Source organism: Ipomoea triloba, chromosome 5 (assembly GCF_003576645.1).
Source record: "Ipomoea triloba cultivar NCNSP0323 chromosome 5, ASM357664v1".
Lineage (NCBI taxonomy): Eukaryota > Viridiplantae > Streptophyta > Magnoliopsida > Solanales > Convolvulaceae > Ipomoea > Ipomoea triloba.
The window spans coordinates 20,673,542-20,693,439 of NC_044920.1; the positions used below are offsets into that span (position 1 = coordinate 20,673,542).

The window sequence follows — 19,898 nt, forward strand, 5'->3', positions numbered from 1 at the left end:
TAACTCAATAGCACATGACACACTACTAATAAAAAAAAGAGCAAATTGTCATTTTGGTCCACTGACTATAGGTGTCATGTTAATTTCAATCCACGACTTTCAAAAGTGTTAATTGCATACCATGACTTTTCAATTTGTATCAATTTTGGTCACTCCGGCCAATTTGGCGGCCAAATGTCGCCGAAAAATTTTAAAAATTAAAATAATGAGGGTATTTTAGTTATTTCACATTTCTTTTCTTTTTCATCGGCGAATTCTTCATCTTCTCCGGCCAAGCGATGCAAAAACCTAGGTTTGGGCAATTAGAGATACTAATCTCAAAGCTCTTGATTTGAGCAGCCTCATAGGCTGGGCAATCGGAGAGCTGAAGAATCAGCAGCGGCAGCGCCAAATTGAGCAAGCACAGAAAAGAAAATCCAAGAAAAAGTTCCAGTCTTTAATTTGAAGGGCTTTGGAATTTGCTGCTTTGTCTTCTGAATTTTTATGTATTTCGATTTGCTCTATGACAAGCAGAGGAGTGCCTTCATTTTCACGCTCTGATTCTACTGCTTGTATATGAGTTTCAGCCATTACTAACTAAAAACATAATTTTAGAAATGGGGTTTAAGACTTTAAGTCCTTTGTCCTGAACTACGGATAGACCATTAAAAAAAATCTAGGTTTGCATCTCTTGGCTGGAGAAGAAGAAGAATTCGTCGGAGAAGAAGAAAAGAAATGTGAAATGACTAAAATATCCTCGTTATTTTAACTTTTAAAATTTTCTGGCGAAATTTGGCCGCCAATTTAGCCGGAGTGACCAAAATTGATACAAATTGAAAAGTCATGGTATGCAATTAATACTTTTGAAAGTCGTGGATTGAAATTAACAGGACCCCTATAATCAGTAGACCAAAATGACAATTTGCTCTAAAAAAAAAAAGGACAAGTACTGAAGTTGAAGACAATGAAAATACTACCCAAAAGAGAATTAAGAAGACTTAGAGAAATTCAAATCAAAAGTAATATTTATTTAGACTATCGCTTTTAAATTAGTGTTTTTTTCTAAGTTGCAAACATTTATAATACATTTATTTTTAAATTAGTATGTTTTTAAAAAATATTAATTATAAAATTCTTTTATTTCAATTTTTTATTTTAAAAAAAAGTAATGATATCAACTCTTCCAAAATAATTTATTTATTTTTTTAAAATTTCTTTTTAATTAATGGTAGGATCAAATAAAAATAGGGCATTATTCTTGTCATACACTTATTATTTTAATTCAATGTTTGCCTTCTCAATAATAATAATAATTTTTTTTTTTTGAAAACCCTTCTCCAATGCTTATTGTAATCACCAGGAGGGGGAGGGAGCATAAAAAATTTCCTCTGTGCATTATAAAATTAGCTTTGACAAGCCAACATAGGGGGCCGGACCATCATATTTGTTTTCTAAAAATACCAACGCATAAAAACATTATTTTTTTCCAACGCATAAACAAGAGACAAAAACGTGCACTTTGGAAACGAGTCAAAGCCACCCAATTCTGACTCAAATATTGTCAAAACTCACCATCTATCCAATCCCATAAAACCAAAAAGCATGAAGGCCCGGCATTGTTTTGGCCATCAAAGCACAACACCATGTCCAGAAACCAGATCCTCATCACAGTGGTGATTATTTTCTTGTCATTTGCCTTCACACGAGCCGCCAATTCTTCATGCCCCATCAACTTCGACTACGCAAAAACCTGCAAATGGGACACTTCCTTGTGCACCCGACGGCCCAGCGAGAGCGGCAATTGCTGCCAGGCGCTTCGCAGCGTCTTCGGCATCGGCCTCGCCCAGCACCTCAAGCAAACCTCCACGTTCTATCTCCCAAACGCGAGCGTGGCCGCTTCTTGCATCTCCGATTTCCGGGCCGAGCTGGGCGATATGTCCGTCCCGGCTCCCCTGGTGTCCCAGTGCATGAGCAACGCCAGCGATTTCACGGCCAGCCCCGCGGGGTGCGACGGGATCGAGACGTTAAGCGACTGGTACGAGAAAGTGGGGCGGAATAGCCCGTTGGACTCGTCCTGCGACGGAGACCTGAGCGGGCTAAGTAGGTGCAGTTTGTGCGTGGATTCCGGGATGAAGGTGAACACCAAATTGGTGTCTTTAGATCCCAATAACTCAAGCAAATGCTTTTACTTCGCAGTTCTCTACGCAGCTGCCATTGTGAACGAGTTCGGGCCGCGGGATCCCAGAACCGCCGGGTGCGTGCTCGCCCTGCCCGTGGCTAGTCCGCCCAATGATCCCGGAGACTCAGAAGGCCCCAAAACGCTGAAGATAGTTTTCGGGGTCTTGGGTGGGGTTATTGGGGGAGTTTTAGCCGCCATTGTGATGGTCAGGAAATGGAAGAAGAAGAAGGGGAATAGTAATAATAATAATCTGAGCATTTCACACCTGACCAGTATAGTAGATAGGCAGATTTTCCCCAACACAGGCGGGGCGAGGTGGTTTGGGCTAGCGGAGTTAGAAGAGGCCACGGATGGGTTTTCCCAGAGGAATTTGATTGGAAAAGGAGGGAGTGGGGTTGTGTACAAAGGGATATTACCAGATGGCGCCATAGTTGCAGTGAAGCATATCCAAGACTTTGATTCTAGAGGGGATGAAGAGTTCACCAATGAGGCATTGATCATAAGCAAGATTAGGCATCGGAACCTTCTCCCTCTCCGTGGTTTCTGCGTCACGAGTGATTCATTGTTGGGGAAGAGGCGATTTCTGGTTTATGATTTCATGCAAAACGGCAGCCTTCATGATCATCTCTTCCTCCAGTCCAGGAACAGGCCGAAGCTGTCGTGGCCTCAGCGCAAGAACATCATTCTCGACGTGGCGAAAGCGTTGGCCTACTTGCACCACGAGATCAAGCCCGGAATATACCACCGGGACATAAAGCCGACTAACATCCTCTTGGACTCCGAGATGAAGGCGAGAGTGGCGGATTTCGGGTTGGCCAAGCAGACCGAGGAAGGGCAGTCTCATATCACCACGAGGGTGGCAGGGACGTACGGGTACCTAGCCCCTGAATACGCCCTCTACGGGCAGTTAACCGAGAAGAGCGACGTGTATAGCTTCGGGATACTGATTCTCGAGATTGTGAGCGGGAGGAGGGCGCTCGACATGTCGAGCACTAGTTCAGTTCTGATTGCGGATTGGGCATGGGCGCTGGTGAAGTCGAGCAATGCAGAGGAAATTTTCGACATTTCCATAAGAGAGGAAGGACCAAAGAGAGTGATGGAGAGATTTGCTCTTGTGGGGATTCTGTGCGCACATGTTATGGTGGCTCTTAGACCTACCATTTCTGATGCTCTGAAAATGCTTGAAGGTGACATTGATATCCCAACATTACCAGATCGCCCATTGCCTCTAAGCCACGAATCCTTCCGTTCTTCGTCGCAATACAGCAGCATCTCCATAATTGAACGGTTAGGATCTAGCTCAAGAATCAGCACCATTTAGCATTCTATTCAATAGATTTTGACTGCAAGGTTTTATACCCAGACTTCAAAGTTTTGCTATCCTTTATATTACATTGTTGTATGATGTAAAAAGGTGTATTAGAACTTTTTTAAAAAATTTAAAATTCTTTGGAAAGTTTAAACCAACATAACCAAGCATGTTTTAATTGTTATTGTTATATTTCCAAGGTTACCAGGCATACAATTATTGTTATACCATGGACCAAGGTTCATATTGCATTGTATATTGCATTGTGAACCTTGGTCCACAAATTATGTGCATGCACACATTCTGTACAAATTGAAGACACATAACTACACAAATTGTTAAGTGCAAGTACAAAATACGTTAATTGCAAACACATAAGATGTTAGTTAACGTGTTATGTGTCTACTACAACTAACATATTATGTACCATTAACAATTTAAGTGTCGCATTCAATTTGTATACAGGTACATAATCTAAAGATTATTTTTGAACCAGGGTTCACAATGCAAGGTATACCCTACTCCATGGTATAATTTGCCCTAGGCATATTAACTAATCTAATAGATAATAAAGTGTCAAATGGCCTCTAAAGGAAATTCAAAAGGCGAATAATTAGCAAATAAATGGGTTCGATTTTACGTGGGTGGACCCTGGACCGTTAAACGGACGGAGAAAAAGACCCTCTAAATTTACCAAAAAAAAAAAAAAATGGGTTCGATTTTTTGAGTGAAAATAGCTGAAGATCTAAACAGTTTCCTAGAATCACCAGAATGTTTCAACAATTCGATGTTTGAGTCATAATAATAATACTAATCAAAACTAATTTGAGGAAAATCTTTTACATTGATGACAGTAAACCAAGTAGATGGAAAGTAACATAGTCCAGACTCTATCATAGATCACCAGGTCGGATTCCTCTAGTGCTAACAAAATCATGTTTTATGGTCTCATCCTTGAGTTTTCAGCGCACATCAAAAGATTACTATGAAGATACTAAACTACGAGACACTGCGTTCCCAATTAGTACCTTTTGGCTTTAGAATCACCTTTGGAAGCCATCATTACAGAGAGTTTGTTGATCTCGTACAGTAGCCCAACAGAAAACAAAAGGCTGCATTAAAAGGAAAAAAATGAGAATTACTTTAGAAAACTAAACACTTTTATACATAGATCTGAATTCCCCACAGGGCAGTCAAAGAGAAGTGTCACGCTGTCACATATCTAGACTTCTTGCATGGGGCTATGGGTACAAGCCCTTATGAACTTTGTGCCCTTTAAAAAGCTGCATGCATACTTGGAGGGTAGCGCTTCATTTCCTTTTATATATCAGTATATCACTCACGAATCAGTGCATTTTTGAGTATATAAATGAGGATTTACTAATTTGGGGTTCCTTTTATATATCAGTATATCACTCACGAATCAGTGCATTTTTGAGTATATAAATGAGGATTTACTAATTTGGGGGGGTGAAGTTCGAGTAAAGCAGCATTAAACATCCTATGAAGTTCCAAAGCAACTCACTTGAACTGCTTGATTTCACTGAGATAGGAGAGCAGATTCAAAGCCCTATTGCCCTCACTGATTTGTGGTGTTGTTTACAACATAGTTACTCATCAAATATTAGCTACCTAGGCATAAGTACAGTATTTAATTCAAAGATACATATATAGGGAGTAACATATTTAAACACTTCTATGAAAGTGCTTCTCTCCAGTTTCTCTCTCTCTTTTTTTTTTTTTTTTTTTTTTTTTCACCATGTAAGCATTTGGAGATTCAAATGTAAACCAAAGAAAATAAAAAGTAATTTAACACAATAAAAAGTCATTGTGGTTGACTGGTTGTTAACTAGTGACTATTCTAATTCGCTTAACGGACGTATATAGAACACGTGCACATATACACATATTTGTTCTTCTTTTTCTTTTTTCAATCTCGATACAAGAACTTATATTAGCATAAAATTGTGTTTTCTCACTCTCTTCCAAATTAGCGAGTTTGCATTGAAAATTGAGCAAAAATCCTCAATAGGGATGTCAATTGAGTCAGCCCGTTCAATTTAGAGTTCTTATACCATGGATCAAGATTCACCTTGCCAGGTGGACCCTAATACTAAACTGTGTATTTTAGTGTTGGAATTGTGAACTTCTAGAATATAAATTGTGTTTCTAAGTCAAAACACATAAATTGTGTATGTTAACATTGTGTGTTCGTAGTATACAAACTGTGAATTTTTAAAATGTAAATTGTGAACATTTAATATGTACACTGTGAACATTCACATTGTGTGTTTGTAGTATACAAATTGTAAATTTTTAAAAAATAAATTGTGAACATTCAAAACATTGGTCCACAGAATAATTTGCGTTCAGTTTTGAGCTAATTCTATCGGGTTGTTGGACATATCGGTTCGGTCTAATTTTTTTTTTTTATTTTTTTTAAATCAGATTCAAAATTCTTGGCTCTAACCCAAAAATTTCGGGCTATCATGTTTATCATACTGGCTCAACTAAAACTTTTGATATTTTCAAATTAACATCATAACCTTTCAATGTTAATAAACTAGCGCATTTATACAAATACATATAAACATATATATCATTCAATCAATCTAAACCTTTGTTTCCAAATTCCAGCTAAAAATAATTAATATAATTACACTATAATATAATATTGATAGTAAATTTTTTATTTTAATTATTTATTTACATAAAAAAATATTTTTTTCATGAATTTATTAATATATTTATTAAAGTTTTATTTAAAATTTCAATAAAAAATACTAAAGATGAGCTTATATATAAACTTCATGTATATTTTGTTTTACGACACTTATGTAACAAAAATAAATAAATAAATAAGTGGCTCGGGCTATTACGTATTGGGCTAGCCCGTTCAGACAACTGGACTTATCGGGCTAAAATATTTTGACTTTAATCTTAAAATTGTTCGGTCTTCCTTTTATATATCAGTATATCACTCACGAATCAGTGCATTTTTGAGTATATAAATGAGATTTACTAATTTGGGGTTCCTTTTATATATCAGTATATCACTCACGAATCAGTGCATTTTTGAGTATATAAATGAGGATTTACTAATTTGGGGGGGTGAAGTTCGAGTAAAGCAGCATTAAACATCCTATGAAGTTCCAAAGCAACTCACTTGAACTGCTTGATTTCACTGAGATAGGAGAGCAGATTCAAAGCCCTATTGCCTCACTGATTTTGTGTTGTATTACAACATAGTTACTCATCAAATATTAGCTACCTAGGCATAAGTACAGTATTTAATTCAAAGATACATATATAGGGAGTAACATATTTAAACACTTCTATGAAAGTGCTTCTCTCCAGTTCTCTCTCTCTTTTTTTTTTTTTTTTTTTTTTTTTCTTGTTCATAAATAAATTAAACAGAAAATGTGCTCCAAAATTATACAAGAAAATATGGCTTCTTTCTTTTTGTAATGTATATTTCATTGTAACATAGTTGTGTACACCATAATCCATAAAAACGATCACAATTATTACTGGAGAAAATGACATTGGATAGTCATAGATATGGACCCCAACGTAGCTCCTTTTTTTATCTCTCTTTTCTTCATCCATCTATAGAATTAGGATCTCAGGGCAGAAGACATGCTGTACTAGGATATAAGGTGAACTACTCTATTCATGATGATCAAAGATCATAATAATGAAATGGCTTCCAACAATAAAGAGTGAAAGATTTAATGTTTACCATGTTGTGATACACACTCGATGAACAGTGCTAGCAGCAACTAGAGCAACTGCCTCTGCAAGTATAACTACATAGACAAGAAAAAAAAAAACAATAATTTCAACAGTTAAGTATAGCAAATGCTAAAAAAGAAGTTGAAGAGTAGGCACTCACCCGAACCCCATCCACTCTTGATTCCATTTGTCTCTTGATAATTTCCTATGAACTGTGAACATAATACCCAATTTGAGCTAGGAAGTAGCCAATAATAATTGCACATGATTGGAAATGCTAGAAACTTGTATAAGCATCACATATACATCCAAACCAACCATACTATACTAGATATATGCATATATGTACGGTCAAACATTAAATACAAATAGAAGATATGTAGATGCATTCCTTTATGCATTTTAAGTCTGAAACCAACATTTAGAAACATAGTCCAATTTGGTTAAATTGATTTACACTACTGATCAGGAGAACAGCAATGAATCATGATTCTATAAATTTGATGAAAAAATTCAAGAAAACAAAAAAACAAAAAAACAAAAAACACAAAAAAAAACACTGCGAGTAATATTTGAAATCTTAAATAATTCTGTAATTTGAATTAGTTGATGAAGAAACCAAAGCAAAATAGTACATATATCTTTCACAATATACTCAAATTGAACATAGTTAAAAAGTGCATACATACACATAAAAATAGAAAATATAAAGTTATAGATACAAACAGAAAAATACACATAATAGCCAACAACTACAATCTAATCTCCAAGTTGCAAGCTGAAACCACATGCAATGATTTAAAATGCTCTCAATCGGACAAGCAAAAGTCAGGAATGGTAAAAAAGAACAAGAACCAGTAAAGACTACAATAGTCGTTTATAGTCAAATAAGTACACAAGCATGTGCCATCTAATAAGGGGATGTAAAAACAATTTACTGAATGTTAATAAGCACAATAAGGAAATATGTTTCCAAATGCTGCTACTTAATACTGTTTCTCACTTTCTCAAAACAGGAGCAATGTCTCTTGAACGAATGCAATTTTTAATTATGTCAAATGAAGGGAATTGTTTACTTCTCTTCATTTTATAGTGTTGTTAGTACAATGCAGCTTTGTGGAAACACACAAGATAAGAGGGCGGATTTTTACCGTTAGCAAAGTAAGAAATATTAAAGAACTGGTGAAGCCTCCAAGGATGGTAAATAACTCAGAAGAGGCTAACTTTCCTCTATACATTTCTTGCAGGGAGAGAGTGGTGACAAAGAGAAGAAATGAGTATAACATAGAACTACCAGGGGCTGCCATTGATTTCAGCTGGCATGAACAAAATTGAACTTATTAGATTAACATTCAAAACGAGATCAGATAAGAAAGAATGTGGCAATTCAGTTCCAATAGCGTTCAAGTTCACAAAGCCAAATAACAAATTCGTACGCACAATTCAATATGGGTAAACTGTAAACGAGTATAGTTAGTTCTAATAAGGAAACATCAAAACATTCGTTTAATACATGGGAAGATGCATATGAATTCTCGAATCAAGACCAAAGAAAACATAATTTCCCAGTGTATAGTTCTGAAAAGCTGAAAATTGATTTGTTGTACGAGAATCCCAGATCGCAAAGTTGGAAGATTCATTTAGCGTAGATCTCGTTTTCATATCGAAATGCGCCTATGCGATCTTGAAGCGAGAATGGACAATCCTACGAATTGATAAGGAAGAGAAGCGTACCTCGTAACTTCGGTCGGAAAAGCTTGAGGTCGAGGGAGATGGAAGACTTGGCCCGAAGTCACAGAAAAACCCAGTATTTTGTGAAATTAAAGGGGAGAAATTACTCAAATACGGAGTAGGAGTGTAGGACAGTAATATTTTTTTTTCCTTTTTCTTTTTGCCCTTTTTTTGGTCATTTATCTGTTTTTTTTTTTTTTTTTTTGCTACTTTGTTACAATGTAGTATATGTTCATAACTACTTTATCAACCTACTGAAACACAAAGAGTCGATACCGACCATAAAGTCATTTATCTGTTATAAAAATTGTTATACCGAAGACCCTATGTTTTTAATACACGTTAATTGTGGTTACTAGTTTCGAACACGTGCAATAAGTAATAAAAAGTTTAATAAAAGAGACAATAAGTTAGTCAGGTTGTTTACTTGGTAGGATAACTTGGCTTGTTTATCTTCTTGTGATGGGATTTATTTAGTGCATCCCTCGAGTAGTGATTGCTTTTATTTATGTATGGAATAAGGTTCAAATTGGTTATTGAACGAAATGTGAGTGCAATTTGGCCACTGTACGAAAAAAAAAAGTACAATTAGGTCACTTGACACTCCAAATATATGCAATTTCACTTGATAACAGGTTAACACCTTATCTAACAGGTTGGGGACGATGCCTTGGCATTTTTTAAAATTTCCTTTTCATTTCTTCTTTTTATTTTTGAAAACCGTTTTCTAGCATAAAATCTGCTGCAGTATATATTCAATTTTTTTTTGTGAAAGATATATTCGGTTTATAATTTCATATAATAATTAAGATGTTAATAGATAGACTGAAACCGGACCCCCTTGGCAGTGCACTACTTTGGAGCTAAATTAAGCAAAAGGTGGACAAATCACTATTTTGGTGCTAAAACATCTCTTCACAATGCACTCCGTATCATTACAATTTGCAAAAAATATGTTGTAGTCCCTAGTTCTTTTGTATGAACATATACACCCTTCAAATATTTTTCAACGTAGTTAAATTAGAATTATAATTTAGTGATGTTGTAATAACACTACAGTGTGTATAAAATGAAATTCAATAACTGGTCTCACTGTAATAAGACTACTATACGTATAATGTCAAATGAAATTGCACTTGAAACAAAATAAAACTTTAGTTGTGCTGAAATGAAACTACAACGTATCAAAAATGAAAATAAATATGTTATACAAACAAAATTAATTACACAAAACAGTTGTCGCTTCTTTTTATTAAAAGAAATGATATCGTTTTGGACCATGGTCCAAAGCAAAATTTGTTGGTGATGTAATGGATTGAGTTATGATGTCCAAAAGGAAACATGAGGCCCCTTTTATGTACAAAAGGTACACCACCACCAAGTGTATGCATTGCATCCGCCATGTTTTCGCATGCATAATGGTACATTTAAACTAAACATATACAATATTTACCTACAACCTCCTATATAGAAGAGCAACTTGGTGTCACTAAACCACAAGGTACATGACATGTCTTTTAAATACTTATTATATGGAGTATTCTTTAAAATCAAATCAAATACTGTAATACAATTTCTGAAGTTTAATCTTTCTAACGAACCAAATACCCCCTATGTTCCATTTTATCTATCATACTTACAATTCATTGGTCAAATCAACTATTTATTATTTATTTATTTTCTTTAGTATTATTTACTTATTTTCTAATTTGATTTTTTATATTTAATAGTACTTTTAGTGTAGTTTTTAAATATATAAATTGTGTATACTAATACAAAACTTAATATTATGAAAAATGAAATTAAAAATAACTTCATTGTACATTTATAATACCACATTACCACCTGATGGATTTAATTAACTCGGGTAGACCGATCAATAAACCCGATAAATAAAGGATAATCTAAATGAATATGAAAAATAGACAAAACGAGTGTCGTAGGGTCACGGAGGCCAAATATTATATTGAATCGTAGTTGTCAAGTTATTACAAAGACAATGTAATGCTATTACATGTAATGCTATTACACAAGTAGATTACGACAAAAATGGATAGGAATGTCTTAAAGAGACAATAACAAGGGTATTTGTACATACTAAACTCCCTAGTTACAACCCCGCTTTGATCGAGTCCGAGCCCAAGACTGGATTCGCGGTTTGACCGGTCGAGGCCTCGTAACCGAGCCCTCATGGCCGAAACTCCCATGGCCGAAACTCCCACGGCCGAGGCCCCGTGGCCGAGCCCTCATGGTCGAGGCCTCGTGGCCGAGACCTCATGGTCGAGGCCTCGTGGCCCTGACCTCATGCCTGAACCTATAGAAATTAAAACAAAAAAAAATCACTCTAAATGGAGAGTTCAAATTTATCTATAGTTTTGATGTGGGGCCGTGGGGGTGTTCTCATATGAACTCTTATGAGTTAAATTTAGAAGTAGCGCATAGTATCTCTTACTGACTAAATATCTAGGCTACCAATATAACAATTAATCAAAGATTGTGGAATACATCATGTCAAGACAAAGCACTCATTTTCTGAATTAAAAAAAAAAATTAAAATTTATAGGCCCAAAGGCACAGAGAAGTGCAGCATAATATTACCCAGGGATGTAGTAAAACACTGGCTTCCCAATACCAGCTCCACTCACAACTTTTTACCATCCTGTATAATAAAGAAGCTCATTACAAGCAGGAAAATTGAAGAATGGAGCTCATTATAAGCAATCAAAAGATGGAACTATGATTGATAATTATTTATTTTGTAAAATAAACAAAACAGCATTACAAATAGCAATTTACACCCACCCCCCACAGATACTTAACAGGAAATACTGTGACATCTGAACAAAATCCCAAATCAAATCGTTTAACAATATGATAAGATAACTGCATTGTTTGGTATGCTATGTTTGGACATTATTGGCATTTGATGCATAAAATGTTAAAGAATTTCCCTATGACAAAAGTTGGGGGTTGAATGCCTCTGCAGCAAGATTAAACAACAAAGTACTCAACTCATTTAGATTGCTTAGGAACAGAAAGCTTTCAATATTGAGGACTTTAGAATCTACAGTTCAAGTCTCTGTTTCGGTTTTCCTTTCCTGTCAATTTATTTTATAGAACTGCAAGTCTGCAATCCAGGATGCCTACATGGTTCACATATATAATTTTGTCTAACAATACAAGTGCTATACTTAGCAGTAAAACAAGCATAACCATCTGTTGGGCGGATACAATAAAGAGCCAAGTCCATCAATGAGTAGCTAGGGGATCGTTGGACAGAGGTCAGTGAAGGGTCAAGACCAACATCTGCCTCTCGAACATGTGATGGTGGTCATAAAATTACTATCTTCTCTACCAAAGGTGTCAAAGTGGGCCGAAGCCCGCAGAGTAGCCTTAACCCGATCCACCACAGTCGAGTTAGGACATATCACGGGCCTCACAGGCTTAGCTCGCGCGGGTTGGCACGTTACACTTGCGGGCCCTGGGCCAACCCGCGGGCTATCCAAATATATATATACATATATATACTAAACACAATTTTATCAACATTATCATGTTCTAACTCCTCGACGTCATGGATGAATTTTTTAAAAAACTCATTCCGCTCCACCGAATGCGAATACCTACTCTCCTTTTTCAATTTTAGTTTAGTGATTCAGTTTGCCCGATAAGCCCGACAATCCGTAATTTTAGGTTAGGGCCAACCCAACCTAATAAAAAGATCATTAAGCCCAAACTGATAAGTCCAACAAACTTAGTTAGTTGGCCCAATTGATATCCCTACAATTAGTTATAGTTTTTAACTCAGTGGTAAGCATTCCATCCTAACAAATATGATGTCGGGTTCGAAAAAGCAGAGACATTGTTGTCAATCACGATTGTAAATTGCAGTACTAGGAAAGGGGAGCACTCACATTTTCAAACTCCTGTATTAAGGTGGGATCAACATTTTCCTCAGGCTCCCATGTTGCCTCCTCAATGTCTGACCACTTCACCAAGTACTCCATTTTCCCACTCTCCCCTTCTCTCCTCTCCAACACACACTCTGCCACTGCGTACTCCAGCCCGGCCTCGAAATCGCGCACCAAATCCTCCGCTACCAGCCAACCCTTCACCCATTCGTTGTCCTCTCCATCTTTCCATTTCACCAAATACTCAACGTTCTCGCCCTTCCCTCTCTTCTCTAGTATCTCCTGCACTTCAGCGAATTCAAAAATGGCGTCTTCTAGAACCCTAATTACATTCTCCAACCCTAATCTCCGCGCGAATTGCATCGGGTTTCCCTTCGGAGTTTGCTTCAGAATCATCCTTGCCAAGTCCAGAGGCGTCTGAGCTTTATCGTCCTCCGCCTCCGGATCCGCTCCCAGCTCGATCAGCAGCTTCGCCACGCCGGGTCGGACGTAGCCGGCCGCCATGTGCAGAGGCGTCAAGCCGCCGCGTTTGTCCTTGTAATTGATCTCCGCGCCGGCTTCCGCTAATAGCTTGACGCACTCCTCCGACCCGAGCCCCGAAACGAAGAGCAGAGCCGTCCGGCCGTCCTCGTCCACGGCGTCCACGTCCCGCCCGTCGCCGGCCTCGACGAGCTTCCGGAGAGCCGATTCGTCGGCCTTCCTGGCGGCCGTCCACCACGGCGTCTCGTACTCCGCGACGACGTCCTTGGCAATGTAGTCCGACGGGACCCAGGTCGGCGAATGCTCGTCTTTCCACTCTATCAGATACTCCATTCCCTTCCCGTCCTCGGTCGCCCTGCTGCCGATGATCTTGTTAACCTCGCCGTAGGTTTCGTCTTCGTCGTAGTCCTCGAATCGCGGCGGAGCTAATCCCTCCTCCGCTTCTTGTTGGGGGGTCTGAAGGGCGGCGGAGAGAAGGAGGTTTTGGCGGGATTGGCGGAGGCGGAAGGGCAAAGAGTTTGGTGGAGAAGGGTGAGAGAGAGTGGGGAGTTGGGGTTTGAGTTTAAGGTGGGAGAGATGAGAAGGCGCGAGCAGAGCGTCCATTGCAATGGAGAGTGGGAATGGGAGTAGAGGTTGTTTGGTTATTTTGGGTGGCCATCAACTGCTCTCACTTTCTGCAACTCAATCCGTTCCGTTAGTTAGATTTCCAATGGATAAGCTTTCTTGTATTTGTTCCCTCAATTTTTAATTTTTATATTTTAATTATTTTAAAACAAAAAAAAATGACTTTTTATGTAATTTAACACCGTTAAAATTAATTAATGCATCTTTTTAGTTTTGAACTCTTACGTGTGCCGTTTGGTGGGAGGGAATTTGAGTTTTATTTCCACTTAATTCTCACATTATTTCAAAAGGCAACTAAATTGCTTAATTTGGTGGGAGGGAATTAAAATTCCTAATTTTCATGGAATTAGAATCTCATGTCCCTTTGGGATTTTAATTTTGTGAATTTTAGGAAGAAGAAAAAAAAGAGAATACTAAGACAAAATTACCCCCTATTTTTTAGTATATATTTAATGACTAACCTTCCTTTCTAGATGATGGCGTGTATTATTCTTCGACTACCGTTAATAGAGAACGTCGTTCCTGAGCAATAATCATTCTAGGCTCACCTTAATTAAGTATGTTTTCTCAAAACTCTCAAGTATTTAAATTTGATGTGTATATAGCGTATTTGCCTACATTTTGAAGAACAAAATTTTGAATTTAATATGTTATATTTTTTTTTGTGTTTGGATATGCTAATGGGTCCAATAAATACTTGTCATATAAGATGATTAATAATTAGTAATAATAATAATAAGAGTTAATTTTAGCAATGGCCTCTGACTATGTTGATTTTTCAAAATTAGTCCCCGACTTTTAATTTGGACAATTTAAGTCTCTTAACTTTCAAATTCTTTCCAATGTTGGTCATTTAGTCAAATTTTGGTTAAGTTGAGGTCAAATGAAGGGGTAAAATTGTCCGTTCACCTGTATAGTGTATTATTATTTGTATTTCTCCTGTCCTATACGCTATATATATAAATATAATCTCAGTCGACTGTGATTATATTCATATATACAACGTATAGGACAAGAGAAATGCGAGTAATAATACATTAAACATGTGAACGGACAATTTTATCCCTTCATTTGACCTCAACTTAACCAAAATTTGACGAAATGACCAACATTAAAAAGAATTTGAAAGTCAAGGGACCTAAATTGTCCAAATTAAAAGTCAGGGACTAATTTTGGAAAATCAATATAGTCAGAGAACCATTGCTGGAATTAACTCTAATAATAACAACAACAATGGCCATTTTGGACTTTATACTACTTATTTCCTTTCAATTCTCATGTATACCAAACATTGGAATTGAAACTCCGAGTAATTTAAATCCTGCAAATCAAACACTGGAATTTAAACTCCACTTTATTTCCACATTATTCTTTTCCCATGAAATTACAATTCATTTCCCACATAATTCCTTCCCTCCAACCAAACGTCCCGTTAAAGGCTGGAAAATGTATGATAGGGAAATGAATTCCATAGAAAATAAATTACAACAACTATGATGTAGTGTGGTGATGGTATTGATCAATTATTATACGATGGACCATGGTCCAAAAACGACATTGTTTCTCTAAGTAAAAAGAAATAGTGGTCGTTATGCTTAATTAATCTCGTATTTATGATGTGCTCAGAATAAAATAAAAATGTAATATGTCTAATGAAGCTAAATAACATGTCTTACATATTGTGGGTATATTGTCAAATGAAACTATAATTGAATTAGAAATATACTTTAGTTATGTACTTACGTTATAATGAAACTACAGTGTATCTAAAATGAAACTGAATAGCATGTCTCATATATTGAATATATATTATCAAATGAAATTGTAGTTGAATTAAAATTGGAGTCATCAAAATGAACTTAGCTCGCCAGGCTAACCCATCCCACCCCTCCAAAATGGCAGGTTGGTCTTGGCAAGTCGACCGGGACTTGCCAAGCCTGCCTAGTATGTATACATTATTAATATTAGTGTATATATTTACACCATTACATATAAAAATAACAAAAGGAAAATATAATTAGACAAAAATGTCCTTACTAAAAATAGGAAAAGTCATGATAAAGACTAAAAGTGTCTGAAAAATAATAGTCTGGGATGTTAAATAACAAAAATGATAGTCTGAGACTAAATTTGGAATTGCCACCAAATACAAGGGACCTCTGGTGAAATTAACTCTCTCTACATACATACATATATATATATATATATATATATATATATATATATATATATATATATATATATATATATATATATATATATACACACACATACATACATCCATACATACATACATATATATGTATGTATATATGTATGTATGTATGTATATATATATATATGTATGTATGTATGTATGTATGTATGTATATATATATTACTTATATATTGCATAACATGTATAAAATGAAATTGAATAACAAGTGTCACATATTGAGTGTATATTGTCAAATAAAACTGTAGTTGAATCAAAATGATACTTTAGTTGTGCTGTAATGAAACTACAGTGTATATAAAATGAAACTGGATATATCATAAAAACATAATTAGTTGGACGAAACATGTGTTGTTTATTTTCATTAAAGGAAATGACACCGTTTTGGACAATGATCCACCGTAAAATTTGTCGGCATTGATTCTTTGAGTTGAAAAAGATTTAGAAAATATAGAATAGATGCTACTAGGAATATTGATTATATTATTTAGTTGAATTTTGAATGATACAGATTAATGAGTATAAGACCAATATACCCCTACATAATAATATTAACAAGTGTAATTAAAAAAAATTATGATGGCAAAATTGTCCTACCAATGGAGCAAAGAAAGTAGAAGATTTTAATGAAGAAAACAAAAAGGGTTGTTTACTTCATTTCTCTGTTTTTCCATTTCCAATTTTCCATTTCCATTCCTCCAGTTTTCCATTTCTCCAGTTTTCTAATTTTCATTCCATATTCATCCAATTTTTCATTTCTCTAATTTAGAAGGAAAGAACAAGAAAGGAAAGGAACAACATACTTGAGTGCATCCCACTGCGCCAAGTACGGTAGACGCACATTTCCTCCCATTCCTCCATTTGAAGAAGTTCAAATAGGATTTCTCCAAAATTATGTATAAAGTTGGAGAATGGAGAGAAGTTAAGCAATTAGAGAAATAATTTTAGTAAAGAAGTTTTCCATTTTTCATTCTTCCACCCCTCCAATTATCTGTTTTTCTAGAAAATTCTTCATTTTTCCATTTTGATAAACGACCCCAAAATTTCCCGCTCACCAGATGTGATGTCATTTTGCATGCGCAATAATGGACTTTAGTTCTATTTTCTTATGTTTTACGAGACACCAAATTGATTATTTATTTATTTCTAAATTTTTGACATATGTTTTTAATATTTTAAAATTGTATTGTAGTTTTGCTGATAATATTAATTTTTTAAATTGAATTATTTTAGACATATATTTGTAAATTGTAGTGCTACCAATTAAGAGAGGCAAAGTTCTATACAAATCTTAGTAATATGAATTTAGTTATGATTAAACTTTATTTATTTATTTTTTTCTTGTTAATTATTTGGTCAATAGTAGTTACATATTTAGTTGCAATTTATTATGCACATATAGACGAATACTCCATTGGGGCATGGAACCTAGTTATGCTTCGAAGGATAAGAGTTTGTTGAACCCCTGCAGAGATAGGTCTGGGAGCCCTAAACGGCAGTGCCCAATTATAAAGACGTTCTACAACTCTGGGCAACAGTGTTCAATGTGTTATGCATGAGGACGAAACTGTGGAAGAGGTTGCAGTTGTGGAACAAAAGAGGCGACGTACTGGTCCTTTGGAGAGCATAGAGCATAGACTACCAGTCTATGGCACCTATGCTTCTTGAGGTATCTCACCCAAAAAACATGTAATTGGCGGGTTCTGGTGGTGGTCAGACCCGCCTGTCACAATGAGTATATTATGTTGGAACTGCCGCGACTTTGGTGATCCGCAGACAATTCGCGAGATCATGGCTATGAACGCCAAGAAGAAACCCAAATTCATCTACTTAATTGAAATGAAAGCAATGAGGGGACATGCGGATGGTGTCCTCTAAAGCTAGATATGACAAAAACATATGGCAAGATGGAATGAAATTTTTTGCGTGAGGTTATGATACTAATGGGTAGTATTGTCAAAGCGGCCCGCCCCGCCCCATAGCGAGCCTAATTTCTGACAGGCTTTTGAGGGCTAGCCTGCGGACTTTTGTTTTTGTTTTTGTTTTTTGTTTTTTTTTTGGTTTTTTTTATATAGTGTTTTGTGTACACGTTGGTCGTAGCCTTTTTGAGGTACAAACAAATACCCGGAGTATTCCGGGGTTATCGATCCACATGGAAGCGGGGTATTAAGCACTAGTTACTAATTAATTCACGAGAAGCTATTCCAACGCTAACAATGGGTATTTATCTAAAATTATGAAAACAAAATAAATGAAGCAAGGCAAACGGACTTTTATATACAAGAGATTAAGAGCGGGATTTTTGGTTGTCAAAGTGTTAATCACCTAGTGCCAATCTAAAGTGAAATAACCATTCGAGTTCAACAAGTGTGGATGATTGCAATCTAAAAGGGAAAGATTACTCTCGTAATTCAAACCCAAAATAAGGTAATTGGAATACTCACTCTCGTGAGCTATTCACAACGTATAAGCAAGAACAAGCAATAAATAGAATACCCACTCTCGTGGGCTATTCACAATTGGAATACTCACTCTCGTGAGCTATTCACAATAAATCCCTTAATCAACATGTCCTCTCTCGAGGTACAAGAATCAAGTGCAATTGTGGGTGCTCTAATTCATAGACAAATTTAGCAATGAAACAAGTAATTAGGATCCTTAACTACAAGCATCAAGAAATTAAGCCACAATTACAACACAAGTAATAAACCCAAATAGATATTTCATTCAAGCAATTAAAGAACTAGGCACATAGGTTCATAAACACTTATCAATCCAAAAATCCCAAAGGAAAGCTTAGCCTATCATGGCTAAAATAAATTCAACAAATATACAATAAAGCTTTAAAATAGAAAAGAGAGGAAGAAATTCTCCCGAATGATGCCTCCAAGCTCTCTTCTCTTCTCTTGTTGCTTCAAATCTTCTTCCTTGCTCTCACTTTTGGTCCAAATCCGCAGCCAAGCTTATTAGGGTTGATAGGAAGTGATGCTTTTATAGTGGGTGGAGAATGGGGGCAAAAATGGCAATTCAAAGAACTGCAAAATCGCAGATCTGCAACTCTCGCCGCGGCGAGAGCGTCACTGCCCAAAATTTGGGATTCTCGCCACGGCGAGAATGAAGCTCGCCGCGGCGAGAATCCGCCTGTGACGAAGCTCCAACTTGCGGCCTGATTTTGACCCTTTTCCCTTTTGAATCACACTTTAATGTCTTCATAACAATTGTAGCCCTTGAAGTCTTCTTTCCAATGGTTCAAGAATCACCTCATTTGGATACTCCTAGACTGAGATATGGTCCAATTACCGAGGTGTCGCCATATTTAGCAGGAATTACAACTCTTTGATCTTTTGACCAGTTTTCCTTTTGATCTACACTTTGATGTCTTCATAAGAGTTGTAGCCCTTGAAGTCTTCTTTCCAATGGCTCAAGAATCATCTCATTTGGATATTCATAGGAAGAGATATGGTCCGATTACCAAGATGTCGCCATGGTAGCGGGAATTACAACTCTTTGGCTCCTTTGAATTGGCTTTTGCTCCCAAATAGTTCTAATGCACTTCTAAACACATCAAAAACATCTAAACCAAGCATTATACCATTTAAAATATGAAAACAAGGAAATAAGCATTGGACACAACATTTTATCACACAATTAACTATAAAACCTACATAAAAACACAAGTAAAATAGGTACAAATGAGAGTGTATCACACATACACATGAATATATATATATAGGG

At 36.2% G+C, this 19,898-nt stretch overlaps 3 protein-coding genes across 3 annotated transcripts; 1 reads left to right on the top strand and 2 right to left on the bottom strand.

Moving 5' to 3' along the window:
- Positions 1 to 1,591: 1,591 nt before the first annotated feature.
- Positions 1,592 to 3,630, top strand: LOC116019243 (probable receptor-like protein kinase At1g11050). Its single transcript, XM_031259391.1, has one exon. It carries the CDS (start codon positions 1,623 to 1,625, stop codon positions 3,477 to 3,479), a length of 1,857 nt encoding a protein of 618 aa, XP_031115251.1. The 5' UTR covers positions 1,592 to 1,622; the 3' UTR covers positions 3,480 to 3,630.
- A 575-nt stretch (positions 3,631 to 4,205) lies between these two features.
- On the bottom strand, positions 4,206 to 9,044 carry LOC116019292 (protein KRTCAP2 homolog). The gene is made up of 5 exons (XM_031259445.1): positions 8,937 to 9,044; positions 8,354 to 8,518; positions 7,363 to 7,414; positions 7,210 to 7,276; positions 4,206 to 4,579 (listed from the first exon to the last, which is right to left on the bottom strand). The coding sequence occupies exons 2-5, from the start codon at positions 8,507 to 8,509 to the stop codon at positions 4,489 to 4,491; spliced, it is 366 nt and encodes a 121-aa protein (XP_031115305.1). The 5' UTR covers positions 8,510 to 8,518; positions 8,937 to 9,044; the 3' UTR covers positions 4,206 to 4,488.
- A 1,829-nt stretch (positions 9,045 to 10,873) lies between these two features.
- Positions 10,874 to 14,011, bottom strand: LOC116020823 (signal recognition particle 43 kDa protein, chloroplastic). The gene is made up of 2 exons (XM_031261367.1): positions 12,848 to 14,011; positions 10,874 to 11,592 (listed from the first exon to the last, which is right to left on the bottom strand). The coding sequence occupies exons 1-2, from the start codon at positions 13,925 to 13,927 to the stop codon at positions 11,575 to 11,577; spliced, it is 1,098 nt and encodes a 365-aa protein (XP_031117227.1). The 5' UTR covers positions 13,928 to 14,011; the 3' UTR covers positions 10,874 to 11,574.
- Positions 14,012 to 19,898: the final 5,887 nt, after the last annotated feature.

Excerpts from the sequence above, each read along its gene's own strand:
- LOC116019243 (XM_031259391.1), top strand. The coding sequence starts at position 1,623 with ATGTCCAGAAACCAGATCCTCATCACAGTGGTGATTATTTTCTTGTCA.
- LOC116019292 (XM_031259445.1), bottom strand. The coding sequence starts at position 8,509 with ATGGCAGCCCCTGGTAGTTCTATGTTATACTCATTTCTTCTCTTTGTC. Across the intron at positions 7,415-8,353 it reads TATTTCTTACTTTGCTAACG|TTCATAGGAAATTATCAAGA; the intron begins GTAAAAATCCGC and ends TTATGTTCACAG. Across the intron at positions 4,580-7,209 it reads CGAGTGTGTATCACAACATG|CCTTTTGTTTTCTGTTGGGC; the intron begins GTAAACATTAAA and ends CTTTTAATGCAG.
- LOC116020823 (XM_031261367.1), bottom strand. The coding sequence starts at position 13,927 with ATGGACGCTCTGCTCGCGCCTTCTCATCTCTCCCACCTTAAACTCAAA.